Raw genomic sequence first — 19,160 nt, forward strand, 5'->3', positions numbered from 1 at the left:
GGCCTAGACATGCTCCTTTTACATATGAAGAACGCAGCAGGAGATTGTCCGGGTCACATGCGTTCACAACAACAGGAAAATCTCTGGAGCGTTCAGGTGAGGGGTGGTGCCTGGGTCTTTGTCGGCATCTTCCATGTGTCTGGCACATCTTTTTTATCCTGAGATATTTGTATTGTTGTCGTTTTCAAGGGCTCAACAGTAAATTCTCTGTTCTCTGAGTTTTTGATTGGTTTGGATTGGGGGCCGACAGGAAATATTCTGGAGAATGTCCGCAGCAGCTGACTCAGGCTTTTGTGTTCTCACTGCAGCCTGTTCAGATAATTTCAGGAGAAAGTCCACAGCTCAATGCAAGTCTGACTAATGTGAAAGTGGTAGAGATCTTCTCATCTAACTCTCATCAGGAAAGACAATAACCTCAATTCCCAAAATACAAAAAAGATTTTTGCACACATGACAATAATAAATGTTACTTTGGGTAGATCTATGAGTCATTTTTTCAGCCTTCATGAGAAGTTGTTTGCCTTTGAGGAGGCAGTGGTCTGGAATCAGTTATACAATATAATCAAGTTATGCAAAAAAATGTGAAATAAGGACAGAAACAGAAGAGGGGCAAACAGAAAAGTGAAGAAACTGAGAAAGGAAAACAAATGTAGGGGGGGGGGGGGGGGAAGGTGTAAATTAGTTTAAGAGAGTACCAGAGGAGGGGAGGGTTGGTGAGCAGAGAGGAGGCAGATCACGGGAGGCTGGTGGCCCGGCCCTTGATGGCCAGGACCCGTCGAGGAAGACACGGAGTCAAGCCAGGCACATAGGTCCACAACTTCACCCTGCAGTCACTGGGGTCGACAAGAGGAGGAGGAAGAGGAGGAAGGCAGGGATGAAGAACAGGACGAGAGGACGAAGGCAGAATTTCAGTGACCATACAGGCGGAACAAAGTTTGTCCACAGAAAGAAGACAGAAGAACAGAGCATGAGATGTGGGAGGTAGAGAAGAAAGGTGAAGAAAGAAGACAAAGCTTCAGAGAAACTCCGCCAGTTAATTGAGAAGAGAGAGAATGAACAGAAGAGACCTCTCAGACAAAGAGGAAATCAAGCGTTATCTCAGTTTGATGCAGCAAATAGAAAAACAAGATGCGCCGTGACCCTCTCTGAGCTGCACAAGACTGACGCACACCTGCAGCTTTATGCAAGAGAAGAATCAAACATGAATCATAATCTAGTCATGGTCATTTCATGGAAATCAGGAACATTGTCCAACATCCTCTCAGATCCAAGCCCATTCATTCCTAAAGATATACGTCTTTCAATATTGGTCATAAGTTTACAGTTTTCAAAGGCTGAGCAATGTCTTTAACAGCTGCACATTATGCTTTTCTGTAACAGTTACTAAAACAGCAGTAAATTATGCGATTGTTAGGGATCATTTTAACCAGCGGATTAATAAACAGCCTAGTGATGTCTTTTCAATGGTATTAAGATGATGGCAATAAACTGCATGAAGGTTTGCCAACTTGTTAGTAAGATTAATTCATTTCTGGTCTTTTCAGGATTTGTAAACAAGACAAAAAAATGTAGAATCTCTATTGATCCCGGGGTAAATGGGGTCTTTAAATACTTGTGTTTGACTCATTAAAGTTGGTAGTACTTCAATCAGCTCACACTTTCATAAGAGTAACTTGGTGTAATCAATAAATAAGAACATTAATTTCGACATAACAGGGACATTTTACTCTCAAAAGAGGTAATACTGTGTCTTTTAATCCATATTCTTTTATTATGTCAATACAATAGTGCATTGCACAGATAGGAAAGTTTGACGGATACTTCTACCTTCCAGTATTTTGATAGGAACGATTTTCTGACTGGTAGTGGTGGAGTACTGTAACTTTATTTTACCTGGATGCAGTGAAGATCTGTCTCGAGTTGGTACATATGGCGTTGATGGGGCTTTCGTGACCCCTGACCTCTCCTATGGGGCTGAAGTTGTCCACGTTCCACACCTTCAGCACGCCGCCCCGACAGCCGCTCAGCAGCATTGGCCGGCCCGGGACGTACGCCAGGGCGCACACCCAGTCTTTGTGGGAGTTAGGGATTTGCTGTGGGGAGAAGGCAGAGAGACATCAAGAGTCAAGAGAGATCAAAATACTACATGTTGTGTTTCTACATCAACACAACTAATCCAGTGGTTTCACAGCAGTTGTGTTTATGAGTCCTCTGGGTTTTTGTGTTCGTAAAAAAGCAGCAGAAAAACTTATTTTATTCGTTCATTTCTAATGGATATAAATTATCTTCAGTCAAGCATTTTTTCTTGAATGCATATGTAAGTACTTGAGATACATTTCTCTTTATAATGTTTAATAAAATAATCCCACTGACATCAGCATCTATTTAACAATCAACGGGAGAGAAATAAAGCTACAAAAGTGAGTTGTGTTACAAAGTAAGTCTAATTAGGACACATTTTAATTTAAAGTCTTTATAGGGTATGTGAGAGTTTGCTTCCAAATGAATGATGTGTACTTTTCTTTTTTCTACCATCATATAAAATCCTGCATAGATCAAAATGCCCTTGCACCCCCTTAAACTCCAAAAGCACCATTTTCTGTTTTTGTTTGTTGAGGCCGCAGCTCAGCTGTAACTCACTTCAGAACCTCGCTTCTGCTGCAAGGAACAAACTGTAACACACTGACAACACATCTGAAAAAATTGCTTCTCAATAGACGTCATGCTCTTTATTTTTTTATTTTCCTATATGTTGTTTCTGTGCCATATAAAAGAGAAAACAAAGAACGGAGTGAACCACGTCTGTGCAACATTTTGAGTCCAAATACTATCATTGTCTTAAAGCACAGAGCAAACATTTAAAATGCTATTTGCATTTTGCATGCGGCCTTGTCAAACTTTTATTTTGTCGACACTTTGAGTTTTTCAGCTGTTGTGTTTGTCTCTTTGTTTCTAATTGGGCTGAAGATGAATTAATTCTGAACAGTGGAACACATGCACTAAAAGATAACTTTTATTTAATTGGTCTACTTTGTCCTGCTGTGACATCTGCTTCTGTCAGTTGTTATTTTCTAGTTGCATTTTGAGTTTAGAATTTAATCAACCTAACACTATGAGTTATTTTCCTTTTTATTTTTTATCCAGTAACAGACACACTAATCTGTTTGCTGTTGTGAATGTTTTCAACACTGCAGTGACTCAGTCGGATTCTCTAGGTTGTGAAAACAGTAAGTTATAAAACCAGTTTCTTTATTATTTTAGCCACATTCATCACAGTTTAATTAACAGAGCCAAAAGCGATTTCAATATTGTGAGTCACATTATCCAAAAGGCTGTAATTCCCTCTGTAGCTCACAATCTAGTTCCGATAACCCACTGCTTTGAAAAGACAAAGGTGTATAAAAAACAAACCATGACTCAGTAACTCAGGAATTTGTAAATCACAAAACAAGATAAAAACTATTTGATTATATATTATCTTGCTGTTTCCGGACGGAAACTGAATTTAACTGAAGGGCACTCAGAGAGCGCATACCTCCTACGAGGCTGATTTATCACTATATTGCTTTTACGTGTAATGAGATCAGATGCATCCAGATCATTATCGGGATCTGAATTATTCCTGGAGAAATTCACAAAATGATCAGAATCTCACAATGCTTAAGAACGTGGAAAAATGTAATCCACTCTAAAATGTAATGGGTTCTTCTTTGGCCCATTCAGGGAAATCTATTTTGCTGTATATAGTTTTAGTTTTGTATTGTATCTGACTTTTTTTTTTTTTAAAGCAATGAAAACTTAACCTCCTTGGCCAATGCAATGACTACATTGCTGCCTGTGGTGTAAACACTAGTGTCTAGACAGCAGGTAGTGTGAACCTATGGATTTGTGTCATTCATGATGTAACATTTGAGGTCAGTGTTCCTGGAGAGTGCAGAAGAACAGTCGAACACACACAACCACAATGGTACTGAGGTTTCCGTAGAACCTATTATTTATACTGACTCACTCATGAGCCGTATCAAACCTGGCTGGACAGCTACCATCTTATCATACATGAATGGAATAGAGGCCAAACGTAAACCACAGCATTATCACACTGATATTGAAAAACCAAAGTCAGTAATGTCTGTGCAACAACAATAAAACAGGTAAAACCCAAAAGATGCAGTCTGATGACGTTGCATCTCTTGTATCTAGGCAACACAGGAAAGGTACATTTCACAATTTCGCCAGTGTTTTTAGTTACTTCTTTATATTAATTATTATGGACACGTGTCATCAATGATCATGCCATATTGAGTATCATTTAAATTAAGCTTTTAGAAACATTTGTCTTGTTAACATATGAACATACCTGTGATTCAGGTCTAAATAACATATTCCCACATTTACCCAGCTTACATTGGTTTTGCGTTATCAAATGTATTATGTGTAGTAGCACAGTTTTATCATTATCAATTTGGAGCTCCCTCTGTCATTTAAATGTGGAATCTGTTGTTCAGAGAAGAGAATTCATGAAAAACAAAAAGCAGTCGGGCGAGGCAGTTCAAAGACAGACACCCCACTCCTGTTGGATGGAACAGAAGCTGTAGATGAGGAATAACAATTGCAAAGAATAAAGAGAAGCTTCTCGCACACATTACAACTACCTCACTATCTCTAGAAACTTTCCACCAGGGGGGGGAAAATGTGTTAATGCTCGCCAACACCTCGGAGAGAGAAAGGCTGCACTGCTGCAACAGTTGCATAAGCGTGTCCACAAAACCAGTAAAACACACATAAACTTTAAATTGTTTTTCGCTAGATATATTAAGATGTTTATCAAGCCAAAGGGAATCACTAAACTGCAGAACTGAGTAATTATAAACAAATTGCTTCACATATTCCCCCAAGAAACACACTATGGCGTATGCATTTTAACAGAGGGGGTCAGAGCCGAACAGCTTGCACCAGCATCTTGGAGGAGGCAGAGCTTCAGAGTCTACTGTAATATATTCTATTACACCCCGAGCCCCAATTTGATCCGATTACATAATTAGACAGCGACTACTGCGTTAGAGAGGCTGTAAAAACGGATTCTTTTGATGTTTTGCAAATTAGATTATGGTCATTTACCACAGACCACAACACTGACTCTGTTGATTAAATGTTGTCTTTGAGTAAAAATAATATGTTGTGATTTTGTTTTGTCTGTTTCGGGGGAAAAAAACAAACGAAGGCTAAACAGAACTTATGCAAAACAACCTGAGAAAGTGCTGCTTAATATGCATACTACTGTGGATGCTAATAAGTCAGCCACATCCACCCACAAGGTGCATTCTTATGCATTATTTACATATGCAGGCAATAGAGGGTACACAAGAGAATTCTCTCACACATGCACACACACACACACACACACACACACACAGAATGACTTTCCTCTCTGGTACCTGTGGCTATGGTGCGTGTGGGCTCTAACGCTCTGATGTTGACACAGCTCTCTCCTGTCACATTACACATGACGACACTGTGTTAACGCTCTCTCCACAGAGCCACCACTCTGGGTAAAAGAAAGACATGGGGGGGAGCACTCCGTGGGCAGGAAGCCATCAAACCAACTCAACACTCTACTGGCAACACAAGTCTTTACTTTCATAGCCGAGCCTGAGTTGGATATCGAGTTACATGCAATCTCTGCTAATATGTGCACAGATTAATACGACCTGGTTTAGGACGGCTTGTCTAAATGGACCCTGAGGAACACATCGACTGCTCTGACCTGTGTGTTATTGGAGTGGTTTTTACTTGTGAAGGGAATCACCAAGATCATCCAACTGTCCACAATAAGACTGAAGCTAATTAACCTGACAATCAGACTGAACTTTCATTTCATTTCACTTTTTAATTCTGACATAACGTTCACATTAGCCAGTGACTTGCTGGTGCAGGTAAAGGAGTTATTACTGTTACTCAATTTAGAAACAGTCCGTACAGCCAACTCATAAATGCATGTTACCATTTCTGCCCCCATTTATGTGTCACTCCCTTTCATGGATGTAGTAAGTCAGGGAACGAGTTATTCAGAAAACAAGGCTGCATTCAGGTGGCAGAAGGTTTATTTAAATGCAACCTGAATGCAATTTTTCGAGTGAATCACAGAATCTGTCGTCGAGGAACAAGATTTGGGGCCCGGGTTTTTATTTCAGGTTTGACCAATCAGATTTGAGCAGGCTTTGGAGATCCGTAGGTAAGTACTCCGTGTGGAGAGCAGAAGAGGTGGAACATATTGACCAAAATGCATCGGCTATTGGCTTTTTAAATTATCTGCATTCATGTGCAGAAAGCTGTTATAGAGATCAGCTTAAATGCCGTCTGAACTTAGACAGCTATGAAAGTATCACTGTTCATCTTCTGTGTGGAGGAACATTCAACTTGTGTGATAAAATAAACTAGTCAGTCTGTAAACAGTGTACGATGAATGGAAGAGGGAGTCTTGGCCTGGAAATCTGTCTAAACAAAATTAACAGTCCACCATAAACGGGATATAGCAACCTTTAAATTTGGCATTATCACTGACAAGAAGGATAAAACCATAAATACTGTTTCTAGCCCGGAGCCTGTGCCGGCACTGCATTAGCACGGTATATATTATATGAAAAACTAGCTTTGCTCACCAGGTAAGGGTCAAGAGATCATAAATTAAAGCCTCAGAGAACGAGGGGTCTCTGCATGTTTCTAACTGCAGGCTGGTGCCACATAATCTCAAGCACAGCAGCACTGAAGCACAGTCAAGCAGGCATTTTTAAAACTTTGATATATGAGCTACACATTAACATAAATATCAAATCATTCTGCTTCCTGCTTAACACTGCTGACCTCACATACTGTGTAGGAAGCATCAATACACACGTTGTCTTGGTTTTAGAGAGCACATGTGTTTGTGTTTTTATCTTCACCAAGAAAAAGGCCCTCATTCAACGATAAACACAAATCTTAAAATGAACACACACACACACACATATCCTTGTAATTCTATTTTAGTAGGACACTCAATGGCATAATGCAATTGTCAAAACTGCCACACAAGAAACAGTCATACCTTCAACTTACCCTACCTGAACCTAACCCTAAAAGCAAATATTTAACCTTTAACATCTGTCAAAGCGAGGACTGGTCTAAATTTCTACACTCCATAAAGTCTATGATCAAAATGGTCCTCACAAAGATATTAGTACAACTACAAGTACACACACACACACCTGAGTGAGCTCCTGATGCTCCAGATCCCATTTCTTGATGCCGTTATCTCTTGACCCGCTGAACAGCACGTCTCCCTGCACAGCCAGACACTCGATGCCGTCGTAATGCGGCGGCTCAAAATTGTGAGCTGGGCCAACATTACCCAGAGTTCCCTCTGTCACATCAAACACCTGAGGAGAGAACAGGAAAAAAGGAGATTATGATGATCAGCACTTCTGACCCACGAGGTGGATGATACTTGTTGAATGTGTGTTTGGTACCTTGACGTAATGATCTTTGGAGCCAGTGATTACTTGGTCTTTTCCCAACAGAGACTGTCCCACTGTCAGACACATGACGGAGCCAATGTGGCCTGTCAGCTTTCCCATTGCTTGCAACCTACACACACACACACACACACACACACACACACACACGCACGCACGCACAGACACACACACAGACAAACGCACCCAAAGGATCAGAAGCAAAAGTCTGTGAAATTCGTTGCTTATGAGATATTCAAGGTGCCTGTATCACTGAATGAAATCACTTTCCGTCTCGCAAGTGAAGCAAAACTGCTGAGACACAGCGATGCCACAGGCAGAGATGATACTGAAGAAATATTGAATACATTATTTTTTCTGGGGGCGGTGGTTCTTATGTGTTATTAAATGGGTCTGAGCCCCTTAGCGTAAACTGTCTGGTCCAATCTTTTAATCATTTCCCACTCAGAGCAAAAACTAGAATAACTGCTTTGCGGTTCTATGCATCCGCCAATCAGTCAAGTTGCAGAAAATATGATCACAATCTCCCCCTTCTGTTCTTGAGTTGTGGCCCCAGTATCACAGTGAAGTTGACCCGTGGCCGTCATCACTTCATCACTTTATACTACGGTAGCATATTCATTCTTGAGTTATGACCAAAAGGTCACATTGGCCTTGACCTTTAAAACCAGATTTCTAATCAGTTCATCCTTACGTCCTTTGTCTGTCTGTCTGTATATGGAACAGATATCTCGAGAAATGATTGGCATCACTCATGTGTATTGTTCAAGGAAGGTGCAGTCCTGAATTTGGACACATGATATGTTCAATATTAATACAATTTGAATAAACAGGTGACGAGCGCTCTCCTAACCTAAGTGCCGTTGATGAACACGACAACAGCACGATCATGACGAGTGATTCTCCAGTCCAGGGCTCTGTGTACTGAAGCTTAACTGAACTTTGAATGAGCAGGTGATCAACTCTTTGTGCAGTGCTGCTGCAGCTTCAGGGCTCTGAGGGGTCTCTACTTGCCGCCCCTCAATTACTGCAGGTCACTTTTACAGTTTCAGAAAGACAGCTGCAGCCAGCATTACCAGAGGCCAAGTAAACTGCCCATTCCACACAGTCATGTTTAGAATGGGCACTGCACGTTTGTGCCAAATTTGAAGAGATTCCCTCACAGCGTTCCTAAAATATGAAGGAACGATGGGACGGATCGCTACACAGCGGAGACTGTCAAAGTCAGAACAGGTTTTTTGTGGAAAACACTCATGTCCATGCGTCACATCACAGTACAGGGTCCACAAACTTCTTTTGACAACATTCTGAAAAGTGTATATACACATCTACATCCATTTCTAAAAGAATTAGAGGTGGCTGTAAAGAAACTAACACGCACGTATGCATCATCACCTTGAATGTGATGACTCAACTTTAAATCAGTGAAGGAATTAATGAAAACATGAATGACTGACTGGATACTTTGAATTAGTATTTGACTGAGTAGGAATGAATGGATAAAGCAATAAATGAAGTGTACCTGTTGAGGTCCCACATGCGAACAATGTTCCCCGTAGCAGCGTAAAGCACAGACCCCGATGGGTTCAGGGCTATCTGGTTGATCTGGCACTCCCCCTGGGCGAACGTTATTGTGCGGGTTGTGGTACCAGCACACGCATCACCTGAAACCACCTGCCCAGATGAACTGTGGGGGTAAAGACAAGCCAGACAGTGTCAGAGAGAGACAAATAAATGGAGGAGAGGGAGAAATAATGAAATAAAAGGAAATTGAGAGACAAGTGTAATGATCAGCATTCTACAGTTCTACATTCTCATTTCCTCTCGACGCATTTCACATCAGAATTTTCCCCATTCAATTCGCGACTTACCTGCAATTTGAAACACATCAGTGAAATGAAAAAGTATAAGGGTCAAATCAAATGTCTGCTTCGATGCAATTTTCTTGTTTTTTCCCTGTTCAGGCTGGTTACAGGGAGGAAACTTACGTGAGCGTGCGGACACACTTGGCAGAGTCACGAATGTCCCACACTTTGATGTAGGAGGTAGAGACAGAGAAGACCAAACCGGAGGAGGGACAGTATTTGACCGACACCACGTTGTTGGGGTGGCCTTTGAGCGTGGCGATCTCCTGACCTGTGACCAGGTTCCACATCTTACATGTGCGATCTGGAGGGGGAGGAGGGGAAGTTCACACAAGTCTACTCAGCACATCAGGTACACATTTTGCATATCATAATAAATAAAAGTGATGACAGATCATTTTAATCTTGCTACTCTGGCATTGTCAGTCATCTGGATGTTCCACCAATAGGGTTGAGACTACAAAGGCTCAACCACTATTCAGTGGATTGCAATTACACCAGAAGGCTGACTTTAGCGTTTAGCTCTTAGTGCTGCCGTGCAAGATACCTCATTGAAATCTAGTTTTGAGAAACTCTCTAATTTGCTTTCTTTCCAGGAGTAAGATTAACAACTCGTCCATGCATGTGTGAGTGTGTGTGTCTGCGTGTGAAAATATGTAGCTCAGAAGCAGTTAAAAATAACACCGCAAAAAACCTGCCTGCCAACAGCTCTAAAGTTAAATAATAAACATGTTGTGTTTCTTGTGTGTTAGATCCCCTCCCAAAAAATGTGGAAGTTAACACATTTGTTTTAGGATGGCAGACTTTCTAGTCAGTGGGTGGTTTGCTTCAAAGTAAGAACATAAATAAGAAAATGTAAAAGGCTTAAAATACAATTCCTTTCAGAAAGTGGAATTATTAACACATTTACCATAGAAGTGATATATGTACCTTTCGATCCAGTGAATAGCAGCTCGTCTGTAGCATCCACACACAGCACTGGCTTGGAATGGCCCTCGGCTACAGAAAGACATTGCAGGGGCGCCGTCCGACCTCCCTTCACACCACCGATGGGATTGATCACACCCCTATAGATCACACACAGTCACACTTCTGTCAGTATAATTTCCTTTCACATCTGTGCGGATGTTCACTGATCAGCCACAACATTAAAAGCGGTAACTGGTTTTACTGTCGCGGCTGATCTGTGTTATGTTCTGTAAGACACAAGACTGATGACAAACATGCACACAGACGCACAAATTAACTGTTTTAACACATGGAGACAACACAAATCCATACCAGCCTCATTAGTTGATTGACTTGTGCACACAAACACACGAACGCACATCACGCCTATATCTCCACTTCCCCCCTCCCTTCTTTCTTTTTGTTGTGGAACAGCCCAATTAAGGCACTGCAACAGTAAGAGCTGCTTTTCTGTTCAACTTGTCTTTCTTAAACACACACACAGTTTCTCCTATATAATGTGCACTCAATCTCTCTTGCCGAATCTCTGCCCCCCCCACCCTCCCAATCCATGTCCCACTGACAGGCCACAGTCCCAGAGAGCCCAGAGCAGTCAGCAGAGTGAGACAGAGCAGGAACAGGGTGAGAAGAAGAGGGAGGAATGTGGGAAAATTGGTCCCTGGTGGGCTTCCTAATAACACAAATGGTGGTTAGTGTGTGTGTGTGTAAGTGTGTTTGAGAGAGTGAGGTAGTGCGTAAAACAGAGAAGTAGAGCCAGAGGATGTGAAGAGGGAAAAGAGAATCTGTGATTACACAGAGTTTGTGCTCAGAGTGAGCAAAATGCAGCAGGGTGTGTTTGAAACTTGTCGAGGATAGCAACAAGCTCCTCTCCTCACACATACACTGATGTCCCAGCGTGAGAACACACACACACACACACACACACACACACACACACACACACACACACACACACACACACACACACACACACACACACACACACACACACACACACACACACACACACACACACACACACACACACACACACACACACACAATATCATATCAAATAAAAAAATGAACGTAGAAGCTGTATAACTTGTGTATCTTTTTACAGTGCATAAAACGCCAACCAAGATTTCATGCAGGTCTCACAAAAAAACAAAAAAAAGAACCAACTTGCACAGAAGAAGCTCAAAACAATTGTTAATGACAGTCACAGCCCGGTCGACCAACTCCAAAGCAACTCAAAAAGAAACCACAGCACAGCGTCCTGAGACATCATCATCATCACCACATGCAGCATCACTTCTCCGCCAGTCAGGGGGGCGCTGACTCTCAGTTCAGCACCCCCACAGCCAAATTGCCTCTTGGGACCCAGGGAAAAGGGAGGTTGTGGTACGTGTGGGTAAGTGGAGCGATGTAACAATTTAACAACATAAGTCAGATTTTCAGCTACTGCAGAGCCGGGCAGGTGTAGGGAGTGAACCCAGCATCAAATACAATCTGTCTTCACCCTTTTTTTGGTCAAATAGTACTTTGAAAAGATGGGATGATTTCAAAAACGATGCAGCTTTGATTACAAAATAAAACAAAAAATGTTCATATGAGCATCTTAGTACTATGATGTTTGATAAATGGAAAAAAAGGGAGGAAAGATTTGAGAAAATAGCTGAAGAAGAATTTTGGAGGTGATGTTTTTACATTTGAATGAACCTTATTACCCTTCAGGATGTTAAGCCAATCATGTCTGAGGAAGGTTGGGAGCTCTATGCTCACTAGTCATGATGGAAATTCAGTTAATCATATCGTTGTTGCCCTGGTGTTCTAGCAGTAATTTACATTTAAATTTAAAATCTATTTAAGAATTTGAATAATTCATAATTTTACCATATCTTATTACAGCTATTAGATGTTCTTTGAAACCCCTACTTTGGTGAATACTTTATTTCACTGTAGTGTCTCTTTTCGCTATAATATGCTGCATTAAAAAAATATGGCCAAATGCAGCCGTCTATTTCTTAACGCGGTTTGCCGTTCCAAATGTTAGAAATTGTTCCCTTTCCATCAGCGCCAGTGAGATATCATGGTGTGCCGTGTTATGCACTATATAAGAGCTGCTAATGGATGTTTCAGGGCCAAGAGCCTAGAGACCCGCAGATTAATGAAAACATGGAGGGAGATCAGTGTGTGTGCTCTTTGCAGTACAAAGAAAAACAGACGGAAAGGCCACGGTGAGAGCTGCATCTATTTGTGCGATGATGCCACACAAACAGGAAGCACTGGTCAGAGCGAAGAGGACATTTTGTTTTTAGCATTAATGATACACCTAAAGCAAAAACATTAAAAGCGGAAACTGGTTTTAATGTTGTGGCAGACCTGATGTGTAATTGCATTGTGTTTGTCTTTAATGTATAGTTTGATAGTTTGAGAAAAAAGCCTATTTTCTGTATTATTGACAGTTTGATGAGAAGATGGACACCACAGAAGAAAAAAGTGTTTCCCAAATTTAAAGCTAGGGTTGGTAATCTTGGATAAGCTAGCGAGAGAATGCAACCAATGCATCCCACCCCCTCCCATCAGCCGTCTCGTCAAAGCTAGCCCCCAAAAACACATGGACGTGCACTGACTGGCAAATGATGGAAGCCGACTTTTGTGTGACTCGCTAACTTCTGACTTTCCTCTCTGCTTCAGCTGTGTATGTCTCTCCGGCTGAAGACTCCGGTCGAGCGCACCGAGAGTACGGGCAGGGTGCACGCAGGCAGGCAGGTGGGTTAGTGACGGACAGGTATGCCGACCAATCATTTCATTCGGACCGAGTCTCACGTTCATTACAGTCCTGCGAGGGCCACGGACACTATTTTCTATTGATGACTTTCGGGGCGTAAAGACAATTTTAACAAATTCAACAAATTCCCAACCCTACCTTTGAAGTCGTTGTGCTAAGCTATGCTAAATAGCTAGTGGTGTATTTAGCTTATAAATATGAGATTGTTATCGATCCTCTCGTCTTAATTTGAGACTGACTAGGATTTCCTTACAGTTGAATAATAGAAACATCGAATGATTATTAGTCATGAGAGGGTTTTGGCACCATTTCATGTTTGTTTTTTAACAGCCTGTAAAAAAGGGATGAGGTTCATTCAGGTCTTCCGTGCAAACAACAAGCCAGAGAAACACAACATCACACAGTTGTGCCAGGTGTGGTTAAAACATGCACCACAACGACCCCCACTCGCAAGAGGGAGGTAAAGGAGGAGGAGGAGGAGGTGGAGGTGGAGAGGCCGGGTGAGGCACTGAGCACTGGTGGAGACGAGATGACACCAGGTGAAGTTACCAGGCAAATGGGGAAATAACAGAGAGCGACAGACACAGTTCCTCTACCTGAGCACCTCGGAGAGCGAGGAGTCGCTGTCATCCGACCTGGAGGCAGAAGAGGAGCAAGGAGAGGGAGGGGCAGGGCGGGGCAGGAAGAGGAGAGGGTTAAACACGATAAGGGAAGACAGAAGGGTTACTGGCAAAGGGTTAAAGGAAGGAGGAGTGACTCGAAGACGGGGTTTTAGATAAAAGCAGTGAGCAAACTGGCAGGAAAGCTCAGTCAAGAGTAAAGCTTGTTCAGTGATTATCGGACTGTTTGCCTTGAGCTTCTTTTCCAACATAACATTGAACAGGCTGTATTCTTTGACCAGCGTCTACAGATGTTTTCCTCTGTGCAGCATGTTTACTGTAGGTACACCCACGTTAAGCAATGGCTGGTTTAGTAGAGTTGGACTAGCGGTTTTCACGGCTAATATTAAAAGGTTAAAAAGGTTGAAGAAACCGAAATAGACATTTTGAGAAATATGCTTATTCTCGCCAAGAGTAAGCTGAGAAGATGGATACCATTTTCATGTCTGTCTGTTCAGTTTAAAGTGACAGCAAGCAGCCTATTAGCTCAGCTGAGCATGAAGACTTGAAACTTCTTCAACACACTTTGTTTATGAAGGAATTAAACAAACCCACACAATAAGAAGTGTTAATTAGTGAGGTTTAGAAATTAGCAGCAGCTTCACATTCAGCACAGAGACATGACAGTGGTGTCAGTGTCATTATTCTTATCCAGCAAATCCTCGGTAAGAAAGCCAATTAAGCATATTTCCAAAAATGTCAACAATTAAAAAAAATATTTTGCAAAACACTTATTGAGAGAAAAAGAGAAGTAGTGAAGGAGGAAGCACTGAAGCCAGGACAGCCACACACAGAGGTCCAAGAACTGTACATTACAAATCAGACATGCACTACACTTCTGTCCTCTGCGTATGACTCCCATGATGTCAGTGTCCCCTGCTGCATCTACTCTTTCCAGCCACGAGGTCATTAGTACAGAAAAGGGTTCAAAGCAAACAGGGGTAAAAGAAGGAAAGATCCATTCGATTGGAAGATAAGGATGTCAATCAATCTCACAGACGAGCCTGTCAAAGCCGTGGATGGAGTAAATCCAGACCACACCCATACCTTTTGCCGTAGCTACAAGGTATAGCGGCTGCTATGTGTGCAGCAGTGCAATAAAAGTGTTATTATATAGTAAATATTTTATAGCCTCGGGGTTGTCACCATGGGAGCCTGTGCGCTACACTCTGAACAGGAACGGTTCTGGAAATGTCTGGAGGGAACGACGCCGTTAAAAGGTGACAGAAGTTTCTTGCTATTTACTGTCTGCACCGCATACTGCACGCCATTAGCATATTGATATCTGACTCTCGGGACAAACTCTTTTTTTAGAAGTGCAAATGTATTGAGAAGATTTAAAAACAGGAGCAGGGATGCAAAGTCTCATCATTCGAAAGGAGGCAAGAAACCCCCTGTTTATAATTAACATTTCTTATTCTTATGTGTCTTTCAAATCCGTCTGCTTAAATATGAATCAGTCAAAAAAAAGAAAAACTACAAATCTAATGCATCCACACATTCACAAATCAGAAAAAAGAGCTTACTGCATTTTAATAAGTTTTCAGAATTTGCAAAGATGTACTTGAAAACATCATTATTTTCTTTTTTTGTGTGGCAGACAGCTTCTCATTTGACACCCAATTACACAGAATTCACACAGACGATCCAAACTAATTATTATTTTAATAAATCAGCTTCGCTTGGCTGTGGGTTTTTGATTGTGAGTATAAATTAAGTGGCAGAGTTCGGTCAGTTTGTGTGATGTAAGGATAAGGAAACAAAATATAATTAAAATGATGGTTTAAATAAAAATTTTTAAAAAACATTTACACCACAGACACCTCACATAGAGTGCAAATGTCAAAGTGATGTTAATGTCTTTCTTCAAAACACAACAATGTCAATGCAAAAAGAAAAAAAAACCTACTTCCTCTTCCTCTGTCCTGTAAAAGCTTCTGCTGTGGGAACCTCATAAAAGACCATCCAGCAACATCAATATCCTCCCACACTCTCAGCCAGAGTCAATTAAAAATGGCTACCATTGACAACAGCTGCATGCAGGATGACAAGCGCCACCTCATTTACTACCCCTGCTCCTGATAATGAGGAGGCACAGGCTTCAGCGCACACAACACTTACCAATATTCATACACGAGCACAAAAACACGACCACCTAACTCACTTCACACGGCATCCTCGCCGATCCTCGCTAACGATTACAGGTCGATAAAGCTGCGAAATGTTCTGTATTAATAAAGATTACAAAGCAAACAACTTCGCCACGCAGCCAAACGCTGGCTGACATTAACGGCTGAAAGATTCAATTGATTGTTACCGGGAAAGGAAAAGGGCCGGTAGCTCATTCCAGACTCAGCAGCTCTCGTTCTACATTGTGTAGATACGAGACTATGGACTGTGCAACCGTGTCTGTTGTATTCGTTTACCTTTATGTATGTAAATAGGATGGCGGAACATTATAAGCTCGTTCAATAGAACATCAAAACTAACTAAGCCTGAAAAATGACCATGAATTCAAACAGTCTTCTCTCAAACTACATTTTATCATTATGAGATTTATTGAAGGTCTGTTTATTGGATTCATTTCCATGGTGTTTGACGTTCTCTTGCCAAACTGTAAATCCTATATATATGGATGTTTTTCTATCCGCGCCACCTCCCTCCTGTCTTGCGTTTGTTTCCTGGAAATTATGTGTGGATTGGAAACAGTGTAATTACACCTTGTTGCTAGTGTTGCTAAATGCAGCTCTGAGAAGCCTGTCATTGTGGTTTGGATGATTAGATCATCAATGTCTCCTGAGAGTGTTTTACACCTGGATTCTGTGAAGTTTTACACCATCTGCCCCCCCCCCCCAACACCAGAGTGTACACTGCCAGATGAAAAGTATTTTTGTCTCAGGGTGGGATTCATTGGGAGATAAACATTTGGAACAGCGCACTTTTAGGAGGCTCATCTACACCACAGACAAAAGCACTGTGCTCTCAAAAGGCCTGACCTTCAGCGCCTGTAAAGACCTTAAACATATGGAAGAGAACAAAAGAAAAAGAAAGAATGGTTCAAAGTGCGACTGAATTGATCTGATGAGTATGTGTGTACAAAAAGGTGTGTGTGTGTGTGTGTGTGTGTGTGTGTGTGTGTGTGTGTGTGTGTGTGTGTGTGTGTGTGTGTGTGTGTGTGTGTGTGTGTGAATGAATATGTGCAGGAGTGCACTCACTTGTCCAGGGCAGAACCTTGGGTTTGGTTGCTGGTGAGCCTTGAAAAGACGTTGCGGTCGTTCCTCGTCCTCAGAGGAGGGGAGGAGGGGGGGGTGTAGCCGTCAGTGGGCCTGATACGGGGCGGGAGGAAGAGGGAGGTTAGGGAAGAGGAAGGACAGTGTTAGACAACAATGGCTGCATGTCACATTACACAGTCACACTATGCATCAATTTGCTTGAAGAGTAGCTTGAATTTGAGCGTTACATGTACCTGTACGAGCGGTCGTAAGATTTCCTCCTTGTTATCGGGGAAGTGTCATAGCCCCGAGACTGCCTGGGACTGACACACACACACAAACACACAAGCAAACTAAGCCGATTTCCAGGGGGGTGCGTGGTATCAATGGCATTTCTAGCAAACTAAGGCAGCTCACAGACTCATTTCTTTAAATATCAAATCACACACAACCAGGCTTCCCATCCCTAAGGATGGATGCACATTTCACTGTCTTCTCCCTAAAGCCATTTTATAACCTTAAAAAAAAGTCAGGCTTCTTGTTGTGGTTGTTAGTTTGGAAATGTGCAGTAGGATATTATTAGGGGGGATGTTTAAAATTCTTGTTGTGTCCATAATCATGAACTATAACGTAAAAAAAAAAAAGGTTTTTCACTCCAGTTCACGTATTTGTTACATTCCTCAGGGTGTTGTGGTTATGCAATTATCCTCATGTTTACATTTCTTATTTCAGTTACTTGTTTTATGCTTAGCTGCAATTTTTCCTGTACTTCAGCAAAACGAATGTTTGGCATCAGTGGGATTTGAGACGAGGTTCTGTAACTGATGAAGATTCAACAGGCAGCGCAGCAGAGAGATGATTCCTGAACAGGAGTACTTGCAACATTGAATAGTTGTACGTTTTTCAGGCGCTCCAACTAATTTGAAATATACAGTAAAATATACAGATGCATACTCTGTCAACTGTAATGCCGTGTACACCGTGTACATTGCAAAAGTGCTGAAAATTAGTTTGCTAGTCTAAATTAAAACAAACAAAAAGTTAGTTTGGTAAAAGTATTGAAATTGGAAAACTTAGCAAAGTGTCATTCATTTGTATATACTTACAGAACAGTACTGTAAAAAAACATAAGATATATATACAAATGAGTATTTGTTGTTACTTAGCTAAAAGTAAGGGACACGTTTGTGATTGTCAGCTAAAAGTAAACGATAGTTGAGGAAACAGGTAAAAGAAAATGATTCAATGGTTGATTGTGGGCTAAGAATAATGGAGAAATGGTTGAAGTTTTCAGCTAAAAGTGTGATAATGGTCGTGGAGTCGATGAAGGAGGCTTGAGCTCATCTAATAGTCCTGAGGAGGTGTTGGACATAAAAGGAGATCTGTGCAGAAAGTGCTTCAGCCTCTGCAGCGCTGCAGGAATCATCACTTGTGAGGAGTTGTCAGAATGCAATGATGCAGAAAAACAAGAGCCAGGCCTCCTGATAATTCTCCGTTCCTGGTAACACTTTAAAATGATTGGTGCCCTTCATCTGAGTTATCATTATTTCTTTACCACTGCAGTTCAAATACAGTTCATGACTTACAAGGTGTGTCCCCTGATAGGCAGACTGATGGTGCGGGATGCCCTCTCCCTGTGGTAAGGGTCTCGCACAGACAGGCTGAGTCCCTGGCTCCCTGTCACCAGACTCAGGCCGTCCTCCTGGATGTCGGTGAGCGAGGCCAGGGATTTGGTGATGTGCTGCTTGCTGCCTGATGAGGGATCCAGCGTGGGACCCAAATGCTCTGCAGACACCGCCTTCATCTGAGCCGACAGACGGGGCTCCATCTGGGTGAGAAATGTGCATCGCTTGTTTTATCATAGAAGATAGAATGAAATGAGGAAGAAGGAGGACAGCCGGTTCAGAAACTGGGAGAATAAAGATAAAAGCCTGAATTTAATTAAGGCACAAGAGGAAATTAAGATAAAGCCAGGAAATATTGAAAAAAAAGGCAAAGTGAGAATATGGAAACAGCAGAACAAACAGCCTAGAAAAGAAAAAGCTGCATTTGAAGGGTCAAACGAAGGCTCGATGGAGGGAAACTGAAACTGAAAGCATAAGAAAGAGTAGAGAGCATAGCATTAACAAGAAATTAAGGTGTTGTGGCCGGGCTTCATCCAACTATACATC

The 19,160-nt window shown here is 41.8% G+C and overlaps 1 protein-coding gene across 5 annotated transcripts in view; it reads right to left on the minus strand.

The window, feature by feature from the left end:
- kif21b (kinesin family member 21B) overlaps positions 1-19,160 on the minus strand; it is a 59,679-nt gene that overhangs the window by 2,328 nt on the left and 38,191 nt on the right. For 2 of the 5 annotated variants that reach the window (XM_034585272.1, XM_034585271.1), the window contains exons 24-34: positions 18,576-18,817; positions 17,244-17,312; positions 16,993-17,103; positions 13,715-13,753; positions 10,307-10,443; positions 9,500-9,680; positions 9,034-9,198; positions 7,506-7,623; positions 7,245-7,415; positions 1,894-2,093; positions 696-833 (exon numbers count right to left, since the gene is read on the minus strand). In XM_034585272.1, the coding sequence (XP_034441163.1) occupies positions 734-833; positions 1,894-2,093; positions 7,245-7,415; positions 7,506-7,623; positions 9,034-9,198; positions 9,500-9,680; positions 10,307-10,443; positions 13,715-13,753; positions 16,993-17,103; positions 17,244-17,312; positions 18,576-18,817 (1,533 nt within the window). In that variant the 3' untranslated portion in view covers positions 696-733. The remainder of the gene's footprint in view (positions 1-695; positions 834-1,893; positions 2,094-7,244; positions 7,416-7,505; positions 7,624-9,033; positions 9,199-9,499; positions 9,681-10,306; positions 10,444-13,714; positions 13,754-16,992; positions 17,104-17,243; positions 17,313-18,575; positions 18,818-19,160) is intronic. The other 3 variants (XM_034585273.1, XM_034585274.1, XM_034585275.1) reach the window with 3 other exon arrangements.

Source organism: Hippoglossus hippoglossus, chromosome 5 (genome assembly GCF_009819705.1).
Source record: "Hippoglossus hippoglossus isolate fHipHip1 chromosome 5, fHipHip1.pri, whole genome shotgun sequence".
Lineage (NCBI taxonomy): Eukaryota > Metazoa > Chordata > Actinopteri > Pleuronectiformes > Pleuronectidae > Hippoglossus > Hippoglossus hippoglossus.